Source organism: Serinus canaria, chromosome 3 (genome assembly GCF_022539315.1).
Source record: "Serinus canaria isolate serCan28SL12 chromosome 3, serCan2020, whole genome shotgun sequence".
In the NCBI taxonomy this organism is placed as follows: Eukaryota; Metazoa; Chordata; class Aves; order Passeriformes; family Fringillidae; genus Serinus; species Serinus canaria.
The window spans coordinates 45,945,686-45,966,887 of record NC_066316.1 but is presented as its reverse complement, the minus strand read 5'-3'; the positions used below and the strand labels follow the sequence as shown (position 1 = coordinate 45,966,887).

The following is a 21,202-nucleotide window of genomic DNA, read 5'->3' as shown; positions in this document are numbered from 1 at the left end:
AGAAAGGCTCGTGACACAAGTAGATGCCAAATGACATTTAGCAATAAAATAATCCACTTTTGCAGTAACTATAAAAAGCAAACACACCCATTTCACAACATAAATTTTCCTTTTTTATGATGTGTGGTCAATGTCCAGGGCCTTGCCTTTGCCCTTTTGTATTTTAGCTATTTCCTCCAGCACTTTATTGCAGAGAACAAGATATAAAGTGACATTTGTTGTTTCTAGCTCCCTTTACAATTCCTCAGACCATCAAGGAGAAAAAGAAGTTGAATCACTGGAGGAAACCCCTCCAGTTAAGTTCATTCTTCCCATGCCCTTTTTATTATAGTGGCTGTTGATATGAAACTTAAACATCTGCAGAAGATTGCATTACATAGTAACTAGTGGTCCTTGATGGATGAAACTCACATTTTGTACCCTGTTACACACCTGGCATTTGGGCTGGACCAAGGAAAAAGTTGTAATTGTGCAACCATTCCAAATGGCTGTGAATTTGCAGGTACATCCCATAGTGTACAATGTAAGGAAAGTAACTGAGACCTCTGCAGGTTGTGCTTGTGGAGGAAAGTTTTAAAGCCTTATTTCAACATGAAAGGAAACTGGAGAGAAGTACTATTTTACTGAATGAAATCTCAACAGTGGGCCTGATATTTTAAGGTGCTCTGCAACTTTGACCCACATTCATTGTTGTAAGAGGTCTGAATGCCCAACACTTCACAGAGTCTGAAATGACTCGGGGTATGGTGTGGAAATAATTGGTTAAAAAGCAAAACCAAACTTTGTAGGAAAAGTGGAGAAGTTCTGACTTTTTGCTCCCCTTTACTTCCTGATGTCCTCTTGGCATGATGCACTGAAGTGGCAATCCCTTTCCAGGACTTCTGCAAAGTGTATCCCCCCTGTATTCACTGGGAACTGGAAGGCATATAGTTAAGAACTCAGTACACCCTCTGTTTTAGTAGGGAACAGAATTAAAAGTATCAAAATAATGTACTGGGTATAAATGACAGCTGTGACAGGAAAATGAGAACAACTTTCATGTTTTTATTGCTGCCTTAGAAGCAATTGATAAACAGTACACTTCATATATAAATGAGCATGTGTCAATATATGACAACAAAAATAAATTACAGTGACATAGTATTTAACTTTACAAGGTTGTACAAAATTTCCAAATATGAATAGATTTCAACTTAAAAATTTGAAATAAGTTAAAACTTCAACTATTCTGAAGACTTAAAAATATACATACAGTTTCACTCAATCACATCATTTACAGTATGATTTTTTTTAAGCTGTTTCTTCTTAGACACCCATATATTTTTGACTGTATTAGTGGAATATATCCTGCTATATGCAGCTTTGCTGCAGTGGGATAAAGGGGTTCCCTGAGGGCACAGAACAGGCTTTGAGTGTTTAAATTTTAAGTAATTTGATTACATATATTAGCTAGAAATATAAACCCAAAGTTTTATTTATCTGTCCTATAATGAAAGACTGATTTATCTGCTCTTTCTAGAATTTCCATTGATGTTAATGAGAATTTTGAAGAGAGCTTAACAGCTGGATTGAACAAAACTAAGTCTGTTTAGCCAGGATGAATTAGGTCAAATTATTTAATGAAGTATTTGAAGAATATCTGTTTAGTATCAGATGTCACTATAGACTACATAGCTAGTCCTGGCTGTGCACTGGCATATTTGCTTCCACAACTAATAGGAAAATATATTTGATATGGTACTTTGAAGTAATGGGATGGATTGTGGATTGGCATTTTTAACACCTCAGTTATATGCACATGATTATTTTATTAAGTATTATGAAGATTAAAAGCATTTCCCCAAACTCCTTGGCTGTTGAGTATGTGACAATTGAGAATTCCAAGGATTGAATTCAAGCTGTAAAATAAGGTAAGGTGGAGGAAATTCATCCTGTGGCTGGATCACTCCTGACAACTTAAACTAAGGCTGGTGCAAACAGACTGTGCACCAGCAAAAAGACAAAGGCTTTTCAATTCAGAAACCATTCAAAAGAAAACAGATAAAGAAAGAAATTTGAACAAACTGGCACACGTGAGAAAATTGCTCAGTTGTCAAATATACAGGAAGACACTTGTGCAGAGGTGGGTCTTAAACTGCCTGCGATTTATTTGGTAAGAAATAAAAAAGAAATCCAAGATGTCTATTTGTGAGACTGAATTTTCTCTTCTCTGAATATGTTAAAATATCTATCAGAATGCTGCACCAGTAATCCACAATCTTTCCTCCAAAGAAATAAATGTTCTGTGTACATCATTTAAATGAGAAAGGAAGGAGTCCTAAACAGGCCAGAGCTGTGCAATTCCTCATTTCCATTTTTCTCTAATGTTATTGGTAATAAAGACCACTGCAGTCTACAATTCAGCTGGAAATTATTTTAGAAGCCACTGTTTTTGTTGTGAGAAAATGCTGTCATTGGGCAGCAGGAAGGAGGAAGGGAACTGTATATATATATATATATATATATATATATATATATACACACACATACATTTATATATAGGTATGAAAGTGACTGGGAGTGGTTTGCTCTGTTTGCTCTATGTTTTCCAAGAGAATTTTCTTTTTCACGCCCAGGGAGTGCAAGGTGAGGGCACACAAGTGGAGGTATGTTATGCTGATGGGAGGCCACACAGTCCTGTGGTGCAGGGGCCTGGCTGCTTCTTGCTTTTCTAGGGAAAAATGTGCATTTCAGAAGCACAGAGGGAACCTTTTCCTCTGGAAAAGCCAGCTGGAGCTGGGCTTGGATCAGTCCCCAGCAAAGGCTGTTTTTCACCGTCGCTAGGAGAGCACAGAGCAATTTCACTGAGCAACAGACAGAGCCATTAAGTGAATTAATAGCAGTCAAAGAATTTTGTGGCATATGACTGGAGTCAAAATTTCCTTCTACAAATCCATGCCTAAGGGGAGTCCTCCCACATTGAAGTTTCCCCAAAGGAAAGCATCTACATGATGAAGACTTCAAAAAACCTTCTAGATTGTTTACCCCTCTTGCAACTTGTAATCTCAAATTACTTCAATCAAAACAATTACATTTCTCTTAATTGATTGTTCCGTGTTCTGCCCCTGTTTTGGCTCCTGAGAGGAAAAAATAACATGGAAATATATCTCAAAAGTTCAAGCAGCATCTAGCAGTTATGTAAACCTTACCTCACCGACTGCTTGGCACACAGTGTATTACTGTACAATCAGATATGTCTTTTATATCCCATAATTTGTTTTTATCTTAACTAGCAAGCCACTCTATGAGCAGCAACTAAAGAAATGAGTTTATCTCCTTATATTAATGCAATTGTTATCAGGGGCATACAGGGTAAAAATAATTTGTAGATTAGAGTAATGTATTTGCAAGGAAATTTCCACACGGGAAGGTGCCACCTGATTAGTTTTCTGTGTAGAGTTTAAAATAAAAAAAAGAGGAAAAAAAAAAAAAAAAAGAGGTGTTAAAGCATCTTGGCAGGAGAAAATCTCTTAAGAGCACAATGTTCCACCGTGGTAGTTCAGTGGGAGCCAAGTTTTGACAGCACATTTTGGGCTGATACCCATGTGGTGAAAGGAGGAATGTGAGCTCTCGTGGGTCACCTAACCTGGACTGATGCATTGATTTTTCTTCCACCACACAGCCATCCACCTCCTGCCCTCAGGACTGAAATGTGGCAGTCATGCCAGAGGGGAGGCTAAAGCATTTGAATCTCCTCTTACTCTCATTTTTATTAGCTGCAAAAGGGAAGGTTCCTCTAAAACACTGAAGCCAAGGAAAACGATTGCTCGTCATCATTATCTGCCTCTACTCTTCCAATTACTGTGCTAGTGTTTTGCAAACTGCTGTCAATATGAGCTAGGGCCAATTATTCTTTCTGAGTGTTTACCAAGACATAGAATTTAATTAGATGGCAGAAAAAATGCTGCACAGCAAGGTAGGTGTTAGCAAAAAAAGATCAACTTGGCCAATAATTTTAAAAATGTTAATTTTCTGTCCAGTACCTGAACGGGTAGCTATGACTGGATCAAGAGACACCAGATTTTGAGTGAATGCTCAAGCACTTTGTCTTTTTACACAGCAGAAGTTGAGGGGCTCTTTCCTACTCTTTCCTGTCATTTTATGAGTTTACAGCACATTCAGCTCCACTGGTTTTGATGAAGGAAATCAGTTTTATAAGGCATAAAATTCCAAATTCTTTTTCACGAGATCTATTTCTGAGATGCTTAATTAATACATGAAATTTCTACATATATTTCAAAATCAGAAAGCAACAGGCAAAAGTCAATAAATTTAAAATTTTCAAGCCTTAGAAGTATGTATTCAGATATTGTCTCTGGGGCTTGTTTTGCTCCATAACGAGCAGAACAGAAAGCTTTCAAGTAATAGGAACATATCAGGAAATACATAAAATATGTTCATCAGATTCCTGCAATGTTATCTCTATTTCTATCACGAAAATACCCGCTATCTCCAAACAGAAGCAGGAAGCTTATGGCTCTTTCTTGTAACAGCTTGCCTGGTGTGGCCCACACCCTTCCTGCTGTGGGGTGGCAGGGGCAGGAGCTCAGTTCCAACTTCCCATGAGGCAAAAGTCCCATGGCTGCTGGTCAACTTTGAGGCAGGAAGAATTGGGTTAAGAGGCAACTGGGTGATGGGACACCTCTAGAAACCCAGGGATGATTCACATTAAAAAAATGACATCTTCACTGACATCTAACATCTATAGCTTACAACAGAAAAACTTCACATTACATTTATAATTTTCTTACTTCTTTTGGAAACCAATGGATTGTAATTCAGGTATTTTACAGCTTTAACTAAGAGCTTTTGTGTACAATTACTGTACAAACTTAGTGCATGGACTTCAATGATCCATCCCTATGCAGCCTGCTTTTGGGAGCAGCTGTCCATCCTTAGTCTTCATATTTCTCTAATGATGGATTCTGTGCCAGTCAATATGCATTGCAAAGACTAAAAACCAGAATCAAACAAAACCAAAAGTGGCACCTGTGCACATTTGTCTAAGTCTCTTGGCCTTTTTCATGCTGATCCTTCCTGTCTCACAGAAGGAGAAATATGCAACTACGTAATGTAGCTGCACTGTTTTGAAAACAAGTAGAAGGACCTGAAAGGACCTTCCATCATATTTTGTGAAGGGCAGGGGCAGAGCAGGAGATAAATGCTGTTCTATTCTTTACACACAGGATTTTGTTCAGATTACCCTGGTCAACAAATCAGATTCATTTTGAGTAAAGGGACAGAACATTTACTCAGATATACTTCTACAGCCTGAAATGTGGAAAGTTTTGGGCCTAATATCACTTGTAAAATAAACATCATCAATGGAGATACGAGGCAAGAAAATGGAATGTATTTCTGAATTGGAAAATTCATGCCAATGGAGGATAAAAGCTGCTTAACTCCAGCTATCTCTGATTTCATTTAGCTTTGCAGATGCAAAGAAATGACTTATTTATATATTTATTGATGGCAGAGGGTCTTCAATAGGTATAGTCAATAAATCTATGTGATATGGTGATCTGGTGTGTTCAATAGGAGAGCAGTGATCTCTGTGAAGGATAAAAGTAATGAGTGGAGAAAGCACTGAACATCAGGATACACAGCACAGGCCTATTTCTTGTGATGAATCTGCATGAGCAGAGTGCAGCACTGTGTAGGGGTGAAAGTAAATTGGCTCATTTCTTTTGCCCTATGGTTTTAATTAGTCTGTGCCACAATGGTAATTATAATTCTAAATGTGGACACAATAAGCACAAATTAAGGAAGGCCATTTGGCCACTTCCTCATCCCTTTGGCACCTCTAGAGTAGGTAGCATTTCAGGAGTGACTACAGTTGCCTTGTCACCCAAAGATTTCAACACAGAAGAAAAATAGGCTCAAGAAGACTGGATGTTTTGAAACTACATAAGGAATCAGATTCTTGTCCAGAGACTTTATTTCCATGATAGCGTAAAAATGTTCAGATCTTTTGAGTATTTTCAGTAAATTAACTATGCCGGTATGAATGAATTGAAAAATAAATTTAAGTTCTCTTGGCACAATAATATCCTGTGCTTCTCTGATTGTTAGGCATGGTTGAGTGATGATCACCAGATCATTTCAAGAGTGCTTTCATTCCAGAAAGTGCACTAAATAACTTTGGTCCTGGAGCGAGAAAGAATCTCCCATCCAATTCCTGGAAAATGCATATGCACCCAGACAAACAAGCCCTGCTTACATATTAAGGCCTTATTATTTAGTCCTAGAGTGCTAGAAGAAGGATCTCTTCCAGGAGGCCTGAGGGGGGTGTCAGGGTGCTCTGCCAACAGCGTAGCTGATGGTGACGTGTGCTCTTGGCTCGCAGAGCCATTCATACACTGAACTTTTTTGGGCACTGTTTACATGTGTTTATTCACCCTTATGCAAGGAGGATGTGCACATCTATAAAGCCTTTAAATGTCTTGGGTTTTTTTCCTCACTTTCTGCCAAGTTACATAAATTTTGTAGCTTCACTAGCTTGGGAAAAAAGTTCTCTCTCCTCACCATCATTAAATTAAAAGGTTTTATCATCATTTTCATAAGACACTCCCTTAAGCCAGCATCACACAATCAAGGAGTTATTGTTTGAAAACTCAGAAAGGGGGGGAATGACCTAGATATACTCAGTATTTCTTAGTCTTACCAGGCAAATGAGGTTCTTAAAGCCTGCAAAATTCCACCCATGAGACTGGCAAATGAAAAGCATTACACTATGCAAAAGAAAGGGCAGAGCAATAGGATGGGATGAGGGAGGATGATTGGGTTTTTTCCTCTAATTTCTAATGGAAGGAGTGCTGTTATTACCTAAAAGAATTTGCAGTGATGACTTGCTGTGTTTGTGACATTTGCCTCCAACTGTTTTCATAGTGACTGGATTTCTCTTTCAACTTTGAGAAACTGGCAGTGATGTTCGCATGGACATAGAAGTTTCTCTTACATGAACTTAGTCTGAGAGGCCTTTTTTTTCTTTTTTGAAAGAATGCAGCACGAATTTGGGTAATGTAATGGAGTTAAACCTAGTGCAGTCTTGATGCAATAGCTCAGTAAGTGAAATATGTTCATGCATTTCTTGATTTTGGACAAGGTCCAAAAAGCCGGCTCAATACACTGAAAACACCATATCCAGAAATAAGAACAATGCAATTGTAAAAAATATGCATTAAGGAAAGAAAGCTGTGGAAACTTTTCTTGCAGATAAGCAGAGGAGACCTAGGCACAGTTTCACTGTCCAGTTACAACTGAAGAGCCATCAAAGGCAATGTTTACCATGGCTGACAATTTAGCATAGGTTTGTATATACATTGCTCTAGGTACACCTGTCTGTACGTGCATGCACAGTAGAGCCACACATATCCTTCTGAGATATACACAGTGCATGGAGATCTATAGCTACAATATACACACCAAACAATACATGTTGGAATAGGCCATGAAATAAGTAGCACTTATATTAATTTTATCCCATGTTACCTGTGCTCCTTCCATTAAACAACCCCTGACAGGGACTGGGTCTCTTGAGCCATCTTGTTATCTAAAATTAAGCAAAGCATCCTCAGGCACATCTAGGAATGCATCTGGAAATAACTAAAATATTTCTTGAGAAAAAAAAATACAATCTATGTTATATTTTGAATGTGCAGTGTGAGTGGTGAAGAGCAAAGTCCCAAACGCCAGTTCAGCATAGGTAATGAGTTTGCCAGTCAAGATTGTGAAGAACTGCCAGTGACCTCAAATACTGTAGTGCTCCATCTCAGCCAAGTTGCAGTGCCATGGTATATGAAATGAAATAAACATAGTGTAGAATTCCCATTCACACTCAATTTGTTTACAACAAATAGCACAACTGCATTATCTCTGCCTTACTTTAAAAGCTGAAGTACAAAAATTCCCAGGTATCAGACATTACAAATTAGCATTTTGCACAGTATCTTTCTGGCAGCACAAAAATGTAGAAGTAGAAAAGTGCAGATGCTATAAATGATCTATGCCTGCTACAAGGAAGAACATCCTAATTAAATGAAGTTTTTAATTCCATGAAAACCTGAATGTCATGCATGCTTTAGCTAAGCTTCCAAACTGAAGTGTTTGGGTATCATGGAAGTGCAGTGCATAAGCCAGAAAAAGCAGCCAGCACTATGAACACCTCAGCTCCATCAGACATCTCTGCATACCCTTTGGGCTTACAAGAAGCAACTTAAAATATGTGTCACTTTGACCTGCTCCCAGAAGCCAGTGCAGTGGTATTTGAATGGGCAAATACATACAAGATATAAAGAATATATAAAATAGAAAATCGCAGAGGGTGGAACTACCACAATGAATATACATCTTTTTTTAAAAATCCCAAATGCATTAAAATACATGATTATTCATGAACTGTATGAAGTTCAAGGTAGTGGGGGTTTGGGAGGACATCCTTAGGGACAGGTCATCCCCTGGTCAGGCTTGGTGAACAGACTATTTGTGGCACAGACCAAAAATTTCTGCCAATAAGGAGGTGGCAAATGTGAAGCCTTCTCCAGTTGTTTTTGATATGTTTTATACATCTTTAGAAAAGAAAGTATCAGACCTCAACACTTTCATACTCCTGAAATTAGTAAAGTGTCTTTTGATAACATAAGATCAGATAATTTTGCATAGAGGGACTGTGAAAGGAAAAGAAAAAACTGCTGATAAAAAGACAAGCTTGTAGAGCATATTTTAGCACAAGAATCTAGGAGCCACCTGGAGGAAAGTGAGGGTTTAGAATATCGAATATAATTTTGAATAGTGATGCATAGTCAGAAGGGTAAGGGGTGAGTGAAAAGCACTATTTATAAATAGTGTGACACCTCTTGACCATCCCTACTGTATATAGAGTAGCATGATGGTAACTATTTTTAAAATTATTGATGCTGCTGATTAGGGAAAAAAAGCTTAAAACTTCCTTTTGCTTCGATATTTGCATTCTGTAGAGGCAAACAAAGTGTACTTTGGGACCTCTACTCACTTTTTAGATATACAAGGCTGATAATGAACCAAGACTTTTTAGAATATTCTTGCAGAATAAGTGAAGAAATATAATAATCAAGACAGCAAAGCAAGAAAATGAAGCTGCACATAATTGAGAAAGGTCACCAACTCTCTCAGAATATCTGTGTGCATATTCCTACTGCCAGAACCCTGTTGGCTAATTATTGTTTAGGTTACACAGATCCACAAGTTTAGATCCTGGGAACTACTCAAGACTTTTCTATATTTGTTTAGCTTTAAACAGTGCCAGACTAATCAGCAGTTCACTTTTGTTGAAAGTGTGTTATGCAGGAATAAAAAAAAGTGCTTCATGCACCATGGCCCCTGCCCTCAGATCTTCAGATCAGACATCTCTCACTGCCTATACCAGTACAGAAGTAATAAACTTCTATCACAATTTTACACCAAAAAAGCCAAACATATAATAATGAATTTTGTTGCCTGTTCAGAGGCTGGCAGTGGTTTGGTCTGTTCTACAAAGCTTTCTCCAGACTACCCCTTGGCTCCTGCCTGGCTATCGCTTCTGACTTTTTGGTCCTTTTCGTGTGGAGTCTAATCCTGTATTATTGCAATTAACAGAGACTGGTCTATGAAAAGCCAGCTTTCAGAGCTGTGAGGAGAGTTAATGGGACTGAGCTGTTTGGCTGCCTCAGAATGACGCTTTCTACTGTGTTTCTGACATAACTTTCCTCAAAACAGATGAAATATTACACCATTGTACTTCCTAAAAGTATTTCTGTGTCATTGGTCTTGTATTGTTCTTCTTCTGCAACCTATTATGTGCGCCTGTGTTCATAAATAATATATCCACTAGTGCATACAGCTAAAATTTTTGTGTGTGCATGGGTTTAAAGCAAATACAGCAACATATAAAATACAAATTAAATTGATGCCCACTGTACTTGTAACACAGCCAAATTCTTAATATTTTATAGTGCATATGCCATTAAAAAAATAATAACTGAATTGATCTATGCTACAATATGTGTATACATACACATTTTATGATACCTGTAAATAACATTTTAAAGCCTGTTCACACATCAAAAGACAGGTTGTTTATTTCTCTGTTAGAACAATCCAAGGATTTAACTCTTCCTATTATGTAAACAGTGGTGACAGATGCTTTCAAGGAAGCTTAACTTCAATAAAAATAATAGTTTCCCATTTTAAAATCAATACTAATATACCATAAATCCCCCGATGAACTCTGGCTTCCTTGCATGCTCTCACATTTTGTGAATTAGGGGCACAGCACTACTCTAGATATCAGAATATAATAATATGGCAATATATATAGATATAGATATATATTTAAATGTTAAAACATTTTAGGTCAACTTGAGTAATGAATATATTTCAATTATATGCTTCTTTCTATAAATAAAGATAATTAATTTTCTTTGCAACTTGGGTGCCTTGTTGTGGGTAACAAACCAGCAAAACAATTCTGGTATCATTAGTTCAAAATGCAATTGTGAGATAGGTGAAGCTTTAACTTTTTCTTTTTTGTACTAAAATTGTACTTGCAGTAGAATTCAATATAATTTATGAGATTACTTTAGGGTAGACATTTTTAACAACTCATACAAAAGAGAATTTTTTTAATGACAAAAAAGCTAGGTATAGTCTATTCATTTCTCAAGCAGACCTTTATGAATCACTTTAAAAGGACACTACAGCTGAAGACTGAAGAGCAATATTTATCAACATTAAATAAAACATTCGGTGAAATATGTATAAATATTTCTTTATATGAACATAACACAAAATTAAATAGTTTAGATACACAGACACCATTTAATATATTTCCACTGTTGTCAAAATCATCTGTAAACACCATCTCACACTGAATACAAAAGCAGCTTTAACATCAGTTCTGTATTCACAACACTGATGCCCCTTTGTAAAATATGATACTTGTTTTATTTTCAGCAAAATAAGAGTCTAAGCAACAACAACAAAAAAATTTTGGTCAGCTCAAAGGAGAATACAAAATAATCTTTCAACATGTAACTAAATCAGATCTAGAGCAACAGTTTAAAGTACAATCCTTTCCCCAGGGGACCTCTGACATTTATAAATCATGTTTGGTGCAGACCACCTCACAAATACCAGGAATTACTGGTCATGTCTAAACTATAAATATTAAAGCCCTTTTAAAATTGTCTTTATCAAAAATTGCCAGGTTACAAATTGGCAATATCACATTTTTCACACCACTGAATAACCTGGCGTCAAACGGATTTAGGTGCACTTCTCCTGATGATTTTTAAAACAGGTTGTGGAAAACAAACACTTTTTAGTGAGCATCCTTCACATGCAAAAATAAAGCATTTCTTTGAAACAAATAATTTGCATCTGAAGATCACCTGGGCCGACAGTGCAAGCAGCAGGGCTCCACCAACTTTTATCAGAAAGTTACAACTTGAACTTTTATCGGAAGCCACGGAGATGCTGCACACAGGATCTGAGCTGGCTCTGAGACGGGCGGTGCATCCCCACGGTGCAGCTCAGGACAAGGTGTTGCAGGAGCCATGAGAGCTTTGAGAGTGGCACAGCCTTCCCAGCAGGACACGGGGCTGCTGCTGATGGTTGCACCTACCTGGCTCCTGAGCAGCTCCCTCTGAGCATTGGTACTGTGCAGCCCAGATCTGGGATCTCATTATCCTATGCCCTGCCAAGACAGCTTCATGCTCTTCCCTGAATGTAGCCTTCAATTCCTTTCCCCTTTGTATCGTTTAGAGAGACATGATCACTTTGAGGAGAGACTCTACGCTCAAGATTAAGGTTTTACTGGGCAAGTACCCAATTCTAAAACTCTGTAAACTCACAGGCTATGTTTTGGGTTTCTCAGTCTGAAATGTGGACACCATGTTTTGGTTCCAGAGATGAACTTGAATTTCAGGTGCCAAATAATGAGCTATATACTTATAACATGATTTTCTAACTTTTAAAAAGCTTCAATCACATGTAATCATGATGGGGGACCCTGTAAAACCTATAACAAATAGGTCACCTCTTTCCTGGTGTATGTGTATTTTAGAGGTGTGAATGTATGCTATGCATACATCCACACTCACACACACATATATAACATCAGCTGCACACACAGATACTCAGAAATTAGAATCAGGGGTACAATTAACAATATATCAGAAGAGAAGTAGACAGGAAGCTCAACCAGGACAACAAGAGGCAATTTTTCAACCTATACTGTGTCTCAAATAATTTCATAATCCTGTTTCACTAGCTTGCTACATCTGTATGTAACTTGAATTGAAAGTTGGATTCCTTGGAAAAAAAAGCTGGGCTAGCTAGATGTGCTTACCTGAGATCCCAGAGTTGATTATAATCAAAGAGCTGGGCAGATCAGTAATGGGTTTATAATTCCTATACAGCTTCTCACAAATTCATAGGAAAACTTTATTAAATCTTTCACTCCTTAGTAAAAATGTTGAAGTTTCTTAGTTTTTGCTGAATGTGGATTGACTTTTAAATTAAACTGGATTATTGAAAGGATAAATAAACCTGGCAGCTGCTTTCTTGTCTTGATGTTTGAACCATAGAATCAGAACCCTGGAACCACCTTCCCGCCCCAACCCATCCTGTCTCATCCCTTACTACCTTGCCTATCCTGCCCTGTCCCGTGCCATCCTGTTCTGTCCCATCCCACCCCATCCTGTCCCATCCCATCACGTCCCTGCTTCGTTATTTTTTTATTTGTTTAAAAAATACTATTCTATGAAGCCTCCCTAGGGATCCGCTTATGAAAAATGACGGACTGCCTTTGCTGATACTGCTGTTTGCGCCGTTTTCGTTTGTCACACTGGCACAGCAGCAGCATCTTGAAAGTGTTTCTGAATGTTTTGTTACACAGTGCATAGCACATAGGGTTCACTGTGCTATTGATGTAGCAAAGCCAATACCCCAGGTGCCAGAAAGTTTTGGGGATACAGCTGCAAAAGGTGTTCACCAGAACCATGATGTTATATGGGGTCCAGGTAATGATGAAGGCAAACAAAATGGCACTGAGTGTCTGTGCTGCTTTCTTTTCTTTGATAAGTGACATTCGTTTTCGTTTTGTGATCTGACTTCTGGTCTTCAAGGCAAACTTTTTTGCCAGGGTTGCTTCCTTAAAGGACAATGGCAGGGCTGTCGATGTCTTGGTGACTGATGAGATGCCGTCAGAAGCTGTGGTTGTCTCTTCTGATTCCGGCTCAATTGGAAGCTTAGTAAAGCTCTTTTGGAAATTTCCACCATCCTGAACACCTTTGGGAGGGTGCAATTTTTTAGGTTTCTTTTCCTTCGATTCTGCGTCGGATTTCTGCAGTTCATCCCCTGACTCATGCAAATCTTCCGAGGAGGGTAGTTTTGTGGAATTGAGGATAGCGCTGTGACCAGGAAGTTTCAGCACAATTGAATAGATGGCTCTGGTCTCTGCAGCGATGTCTTCTTCATCAGAGGAGGCTGAATTTTCAAGGGAGGCAGCAGCATCATTGTTGTTCCAGCTGTCACTGCTGCTATGCTCTTGGTCCCCCTGATCTGTGCTGGGTTCCCAGCTCTTCATTGAGAGCCAGAAGTGGCAGCGTCTGTATTTCTTCCGGGCGGAGCGTTTCATGTTCTGCCGCTGCAGCTCGTAGCTGCTGCAGCTCCGGGAGCTGCCTGTCTGGTGCACGAAGCGCGCTGCCTCTGCCTCGCTGCCCGAAGCCTGGAGCCCTGCTAACTCTTTGGTGCGTTTCTCCGTCTCCTTGTAGATCCTCCAATACAAAATACTCATAATTGTGACCGGCAAATAAAAGGCAGCTATGGCAGTGCCAAAAGTGATGATAGGTTCACTTAGAAACTGGATGAAACATTCATCAGGAGGCACAGTCCTCTCCCCAACGAAATACTGCCAAAACAAGATGGCAGGGGCCCAAAGAACAAAAGAGACGATCCACGCTAAACCAATCATTACCCCAGCCCTTTTGGTTGTTCGTTTGGCTCTGTATGTCAGTGGCCTAGTGATGGAAAAATACCTGTCAAAACTTATCACAAGGAGATTCATGACAGAGGCATTACTGGCGACATAGTCAATGGAGAGCCAAAGATCACAGGCCAAGCTTCCCAAAGCCCAGTGGTCCATGATGATGTATGTGGTATAAAGATTCATGGAAAGAACACCGATGATCAAATCTGCACAAGCAAGGCTCAACAAGAAGTAGTTGTTGACTGTTTTCAGTTGTTTGTTAACCTTAAATGCAACAATCACTAAGATGTTTCCTATGATGGTCACCAGTGCAAGGATCCCAGTGAGGAAAGCAATCAAAACTACTTGCCAGACAGTGTGTCCACCCAGAGGGTCTTTGCTTGTGGCATTTAGGGTCATGTTTGTTGATTCCACAGTGGAGAAAGGAAAACTCTCTGTGGTCTGAGGGAAATCATAGCTGCCAATGAGTGATGCTGCTTCATCGAGGAGTCCCGGTCCATGCGAATCTCTCTTCCAGAAGGAGCTCACATTTGGTAAAAGGAGCGAGGATGAACTGTTATTATGCATGATCATTGTGGTTCTCTGACATAGTCTGTAGCAGAGAAAAACAAAAATCAAGTGAACAGGTGAAGATGTTAAATAACCGTCCTCATACTTGTACATAAAATCACTTTTGCACTTTGAAAGATGTCTTTAAAAAGCCAAGCTGCCTGTGACACATTTCAAGTCAAACTTGTATGTGATATCCAGACTGTGATTGATCTGAACTCTTTATAGTGTTTCCTCATAAACATTCAATTACAGAGGAACCAAAATCCCAGGAGAATTTGAATGTGCAGTAGTATTAAAATGCCCCCAAACTCTAACTCTGAATTAAAACGTGGCCTGCAGGATCCATCCTGAACTCAAAATCGCAAAAATCCTGGAGCCTTTAAAAATTAAGTTCCAATCATATGAAGCCAAAAATCTTCCATGTTCCAATCAACACTGGTCCCCACTGCTATCCTGGCTCTAGCACAAGAGAGCCACAGACTCTCTGCTGCTCCAGCTATAGTTGATGACAAACAAAAATATTGCTCTGCCTTTCCTTAAACTTTGGAGATACAAGCCAGCATAATTTCACTGCATCAAGCTACTCTAACATGTGAGGCTGCAAAACTCTTCCCATTTTCATCTACCTTTCAGCTATCTGATAAAAGTAGTAAATATTCTCATTAGCATCTTTTGCACATGCCACTATTCATTTTTTTCATGCATATTTTTATGCTTGGACCAAGGATTTTGCACATCTAATGACTTTTGCAAATCTAATGACTTTGGGGGCAACACATGGTAAAAGTGACTTTGAAATTATGGTCTCTAGAGTCAGGAAAATAATTTTGACAGATGTATGTCAAAGCAATCACTAAGCACTTTAGGAAAATAGCAGAAAAAAGCATGAAAGGAATTAATAATTAAGTGTTAATCCTTTTCCCCCAGTACTAACATAAAATGAAAACATGTTCAGACTAGGAACTTGCAATTCTCTTATTTCTTAGTTTCTCTAGTCAGCTGACTGGATCCCTAGTAGTAAATGAATTATATCATCAAGAAGAAGAAATTCAGATGAAAAAGTCTATCATTGACTGTAAACATTGAGCAAAATATGCTGTCAATGTTTGTTTGTTTTCTAAATGTGAATCCTTCCAGAGTCAATATATAATGGCATGAGATATTAATGAGTATCAAAATGCACTGATTTTACATTAAAGTATTTAGCCAAAATAGGAGAGTTTGCTAATGTTTATCTAATTAATTTCTAAATTCACATTTCCCTTGAAATGTACTTGGTTTTGTTATGAAGCCATAAAATACTGTGGGATTTTAAATGGGGCAGTTTCCTTGATATATTCAGTAAATAGATCAGCAATTCCTTTCCTTTGTTCATATAGGATAACTAACACAAACCTCTCCCCTATTTCAATATCTAGTGCAAATGAGATTTTATCAGGTTACAATGAAGATGCCATATTATTATCTAATTCAGTCCACTTTTAATGCATTCATCATTGCATAACTCAGAATATGAACACAATAATAATGAATAAATATTGCTCTGGTAAATCACACAATTAAATTTAAAGCCTTTTGCCAGATAGAATGATTGAAAACTCAGAGCAGCTCAACTTCTAGAAAGAAAAATCGTAAGACAGGGCTGCTGGAAACCATCCTTTTTGCAAGTTTTATTTAGGAAGCAGGCATTTTTTCCAGAGCTGTCAGACGGGATGAGGTCAAAACCAGAATAGTATGAGAGATCTCAAATAATGATATTTGCTAAATATATGCCAGAAATTATTAATGTTATAGGGTGCAGACCTTTCTCCACTCACACTGGGGATGGAGAGCAGAGGATGAAAGCCAGAAAGCATCCGCTCTGCGGCCATAAATTTCTGAAACCTCTGTAGGGCAACTGCCAATCCAGTCAAGTATTGGTTGAGAAGTCTGATTGGTACATTTAGATGGCAATGATATCATTATGCTGCTTTTCATAAAAAAAGACAAGTTGGTATCTTTTAACACACAAGAAAAAAATCAGAAAGAATATACCAATAAAGGAGATCAAACTTCCACTAAAATGGATAGGAAAAAAAATCCCTTAGAAATGATGGTAAAAATAATGGTATTACTTAAGAAATAAAAATAATTAACAGTTAGGTATACATATTCATTGTATAACACAAACATGAACTAATCTGAGTGTTAGCCTTGGAAGTCCAAAACAAATACCATAAGAGATAAGAGATACAAATAATCTTGCAAAATTATTGTGTAAATGCCACACTATCTATCACTAAGTCTATAAATCAATTGTGAATTCTATTTAACTGTAGACTTTGAAATGGAGTTCCAATGGAAATGAAATGATAAATCCTTTCAGAATTGCCATGATTCAAAAGACTCAGGAGTCCTGGGATCATCATAATTCAGCTGCAGTCTTTCAGACCCTGAAGAAGTGTTGGAACCAAACCTTCCTTTCTCAGGTCAGTTCTTTCATGTCTGGACTTTAAAGGAGCTTCTCTAAGTCATTGTTTCAATGAAAACCTGAACAGTTCTTAGCAGTCCAGTAACAGAGGAAAAGGAGAAACTGAGAACAACCCACCATATGTCTCCTGCTGTCCAGTGCAATCCTGCATCTGTAATTTGTTTTTTTAAGCTCCACAGAGATTAGAGGGAACCCTAAACTCACATTGGCTGCACTACTTGATAAAATGGAAGTGCCAGTGGGATGATGAGTACAGACTTTTGTTATTCTACCTCTTCTACAAGCTCCTGTAATTGAACCATTTAATTCAATAAAAGAAATGTATTAACCATATGTCCATCTGCACAGAAAAAAGAAAATATCACTACCACTACCACCATCACTACAACATACCAGATCAGCACAACTGGATTTTCTTGCCTTTAGGAAACCAAGGCAAGCTACATTATCCATCATTTTCCAAAGCTGCCATGCAGTTTCTGCTTTCTGTATTAGTGCTGGGGGGAAAGAGTGTCCTGGGTTTGACAAGAAGACAGCGGGATTCGCAGGGCAGCCGCCAGCACCTGCCCAGCAAGCCAAGCTCTGACAGAATGATGTGTGACCAAGTGGGAAAGCAGCCACACATACTTCAGTAAAACAAGCACTGCAGCACTGCCAGAGTGAGGCAAACATATCAAACTGTGAAATGATTATAGGTTTACATACCATGATAAGAATTTACAAATCATTGGTATGATACACTACATTACAATTTCAAGGCAGGGAGTAGCAAAGGAAACTTCTTTTAGCCTAAGAATATATAATTACTTACCTAAGGTCATAGTAATGGTATTCCCTGTGGGTTGGAGCACTTTTGTTCTTGTTTTTGCTTTTATGAAGGGTACAGGCCAGAGATCATCAGACACAGTCTACACTTCCCAGAATTACTCAGGAAAAACCTAGGCCCAGTACAGGCAATGGCTGTACAGACCTTCATACACATCTATCCAGCAACCCCTGCTCTCTGCCCAGCCAGAGGGAGTGAGATTTTTGATATCCCATTAAGACTGACTGGAAGGGTAGGAGAAAGCATCTACAAAGATGGTCAATGATTTCAATAAATGGGTATAACCTAGATTTTGACTAGTCTAATTTATTGCTCGTTGCTGTTAATAGAAAGCAAAGTAGAATAAATAGTAGTGACAGTCCTATCACACATTTTCAGTGCATTTTATTTCTCTCTGCTTATTTCAGATTTAAATGCTTTTGTAAATACTCCACATTTTACCAAAGTTTTCTTTTCCTTAAATCTTTCTATTCAAGAAGTCTATTTTTCTTGCTGTCTTTAAAGGGCTCTAAGAAGCATTTTCTGGGAAGTGAGAGGGCAATATATGGGCTTGGCTATCTGTGAGCTCAAAACTAGCAAGCCTTTGGCTGGAGAATTTCCCATTGCATCTGTTTACAAAGACAAGAAAATTGCTTACCTTATTTTTCCATTTTCTTCTGCACTGCTCTTATATACACATTAGCCTAAACAGCAGAGAGCTCCATACAGTGATTTATAAAAGTCTTTTCTAACACAGAGAAAGGAAGCCTTCAGAATGCTTAATACAGTTACCTAAACTAGCACATACACTTTGTTCCAAACTATCATATGGTAAAATAAAAATATATATTTGAATTATTAGGTTTTCCTAAGATTATTGGCAAGACTATGTATAACAATATTTCAAAACACACAGTGGGTTTTTTTGTTGTTTTTTTTCCCTCAAAATACAGTGTATTTTTTCAAAATACAATAAAGAACTTTAAAAGGTTGTAATAGAAGATTAAAGCATTCACAGTTCTATATTTATAGTACCTCATACCAATTGAAGCTAGTGTAGCACAAAGTAAAGGATTCCATATGAATGTTTATGTGGCAACAGGAAGCACAGTGTAATTATCAGTGAACACAACCTCAGATTTTATGCATTTTATGCATTACCATGACTAAATTACACTTATATTAAATACATTACACTAAACATATTTTAGCTTCTTTGAAGAATGACAATACAGAACCATAGAAATCAAGCAGACCGGGAAAAATCCCGGCCAATGTCTTGCACCTTCACAATAGATAAAAACAGATTGTCATATACTTATATATATCACATATAATGTGACGAGTACATGTATATAGAGCTGCAGATGAAAGTATATGTGTGCATACAAATATATGTATATATACAAAGTATATGTGTATATATATATATATGTATATATACACTTATGTATGTATGTATATATATACACTTATGTCTATATACACACATATATCTGCAGCTATATATACACACATAATTTTGTCACATTATTCCAAATATTGTTATAAGGGAAGACTATCTCTCTCACTAATTAGCTATCAACTTGATAGCTATAAACTTGATACAGATAATGTTCAGTCAAACATATCCCAGTAACACTTCAACCCAAATGCTTCCATTTTGGATCCATAAATATATTTTGTTTTCTAAAGTCACCTAAATTAAATGCCGGCACTTTAAAATTAATGAATTAAATTTGCTCATTATTTGCTTACTCTATTTGTGCTGCTAGCGTCAAGTCTAGCATGAGCAAATTAGGATCTCATTTCTCTAACCATATGGATCCTTTTCATTGAAGAGTGTATAGAGAAGCTAATGCATAGCACTGAGCTACCTGATAATGCATAGCACTGATCCATCTCCGTTGCAGCCCTGCAGTCAGAGGAAAGGAGCATCCCTCCTGGGGGGCAGAGGTAAGGGGATGCTACCTCAGTGTTCCTGCTGGGACATCTAAGGATGGCAGATTAGGAGTGCTTGAGTCTGTGTACCTGGCAGAGCCAGGAAATACACTCTAAAGCTGGGCCATGGCAAGAGCCTCTTCTGTGCCTTAGTTTGCCAGTGAGCTTTGGCAAACTTCTACCAACTTCTTTACTAGGAGTGAGAGACGTGTTCATATTGCCCAGCTGTACCTGCCACATCCTCTGGGGACGTGATTGCTTAAACTGTGTTTGCTTTTAGAGAATTTCCTCTTCCAAACACCTTATTTCCTGTAGTATGAACCCTTCACTGAGGGTTTTTATATTGTGATAGACACGTAACTTTGAATAGTAATGTATTTTAATGGCCAGTGACTTCAGTGGAAACATCTGCTTATTTACATTGTCTCAAAAATAAGTACCTTGTTGCCATTAGGACCAGAAAAGAAAAATCTCAGATGTTGCATCTGTGCAAAAATCCAGATATGCATTTCTGATCTCTTTCACTTAAGACTTCCATCAAAGATTGAATTTATTATACAACCTGCATAATTTTCTTGCATTTTTTTTTACAAATATGCCATCTATAACAAACATACATCCTTGTCTGCTTAGTTAAAGGAGAGTGATTTTCACAGATTTACTGAATAAGTGTTTCTGTACTATTTATTTTTTATTTACTCCATGACCCAATACTCATTCACACCATGAATTTCAGTTTCAAAACAATCCTATCTGGAAATCCTCTAAAATGATTCCCAGAAGTTTCAGAAATGAGCTACTGATCTCACCTGTGACAAGCCTCAGGGCAGTGCAGGTTTCTCACATGTAGCAGCAGCAGACTTGCCAAAGGAAAGGCACTTGTCTTTCTTGGACAAGTGCACTTAGTGGTTATTGTCTAAACAATTCATACAGAACAAGGTGGAATATTCAAAAGCCTGAGTTTGGACATGTCTAGAGCTTTCAAATGCTTGAAAACAACAGCAAATCAAGCCTTGCCTAATTAAGATTACAGTAAATATTGACTATCAGCTCAGTTAAATCTGTGAGGTACAATTCTTTAAAGAGAGGAAATTATCTAAATTCCGGGCAGTTTCAGTGAGCTATATTAGAATTACTCCCCATCTGTCTAACTGACATTGGAAGAAACAGACATGCAGCCTGAAGCTAGTAAGAATTACAAATACTAAGAGTTTTACTCACTTTGAGCAAACCACTCTAAACTGACTTTGCAGGCATGTGGGGACAGGAAAGTTTAGAAAAAGGATTTATTACTACACTGAATATAAATATGGTATTAGATTTAAATGAAAGAAGAATACATGGCATTCAATTATATCCTCTATTTGTGAGTAGTGCATATTTTCCCTTG

At 37.9% G+C, this 21,202-nt stretch overlaps 1 protein-coding gene across 1 annotated transcript; it reads right to left on the bottom strand.

Moving 5' to 3' along the window:
• Positions 1–12,814: 12,814 nt before the first annotated feature.
• On the bottom strand, positions 12,815–14,632 carry CHRM3 (cholinergic receptor muscarinic 3). Its single transcript, XM_030236024.2, has one exon. The coding sequence runs from the start codon at positions 14,615–14,617 to the stop codon at positions 12,815–12,817; it is 1,803 nt and encodes a 600-aa protein (XP_030091884.1). The 5' UTR covers positions 14,618–14,632.
• Between the last annotated feature and the right edge of the window lie 6,570 nt (positions 14,633–21,202).

Excerpts from the sequence above, each read along its gene's own strand:
- CHRM3 (XM_030236024.2), bottom strand. The coding sequence starts at position 14,617 with ATGATCATGCATAATAACAGTTCATCCTCGCTCCTTTTACCAAATGTG.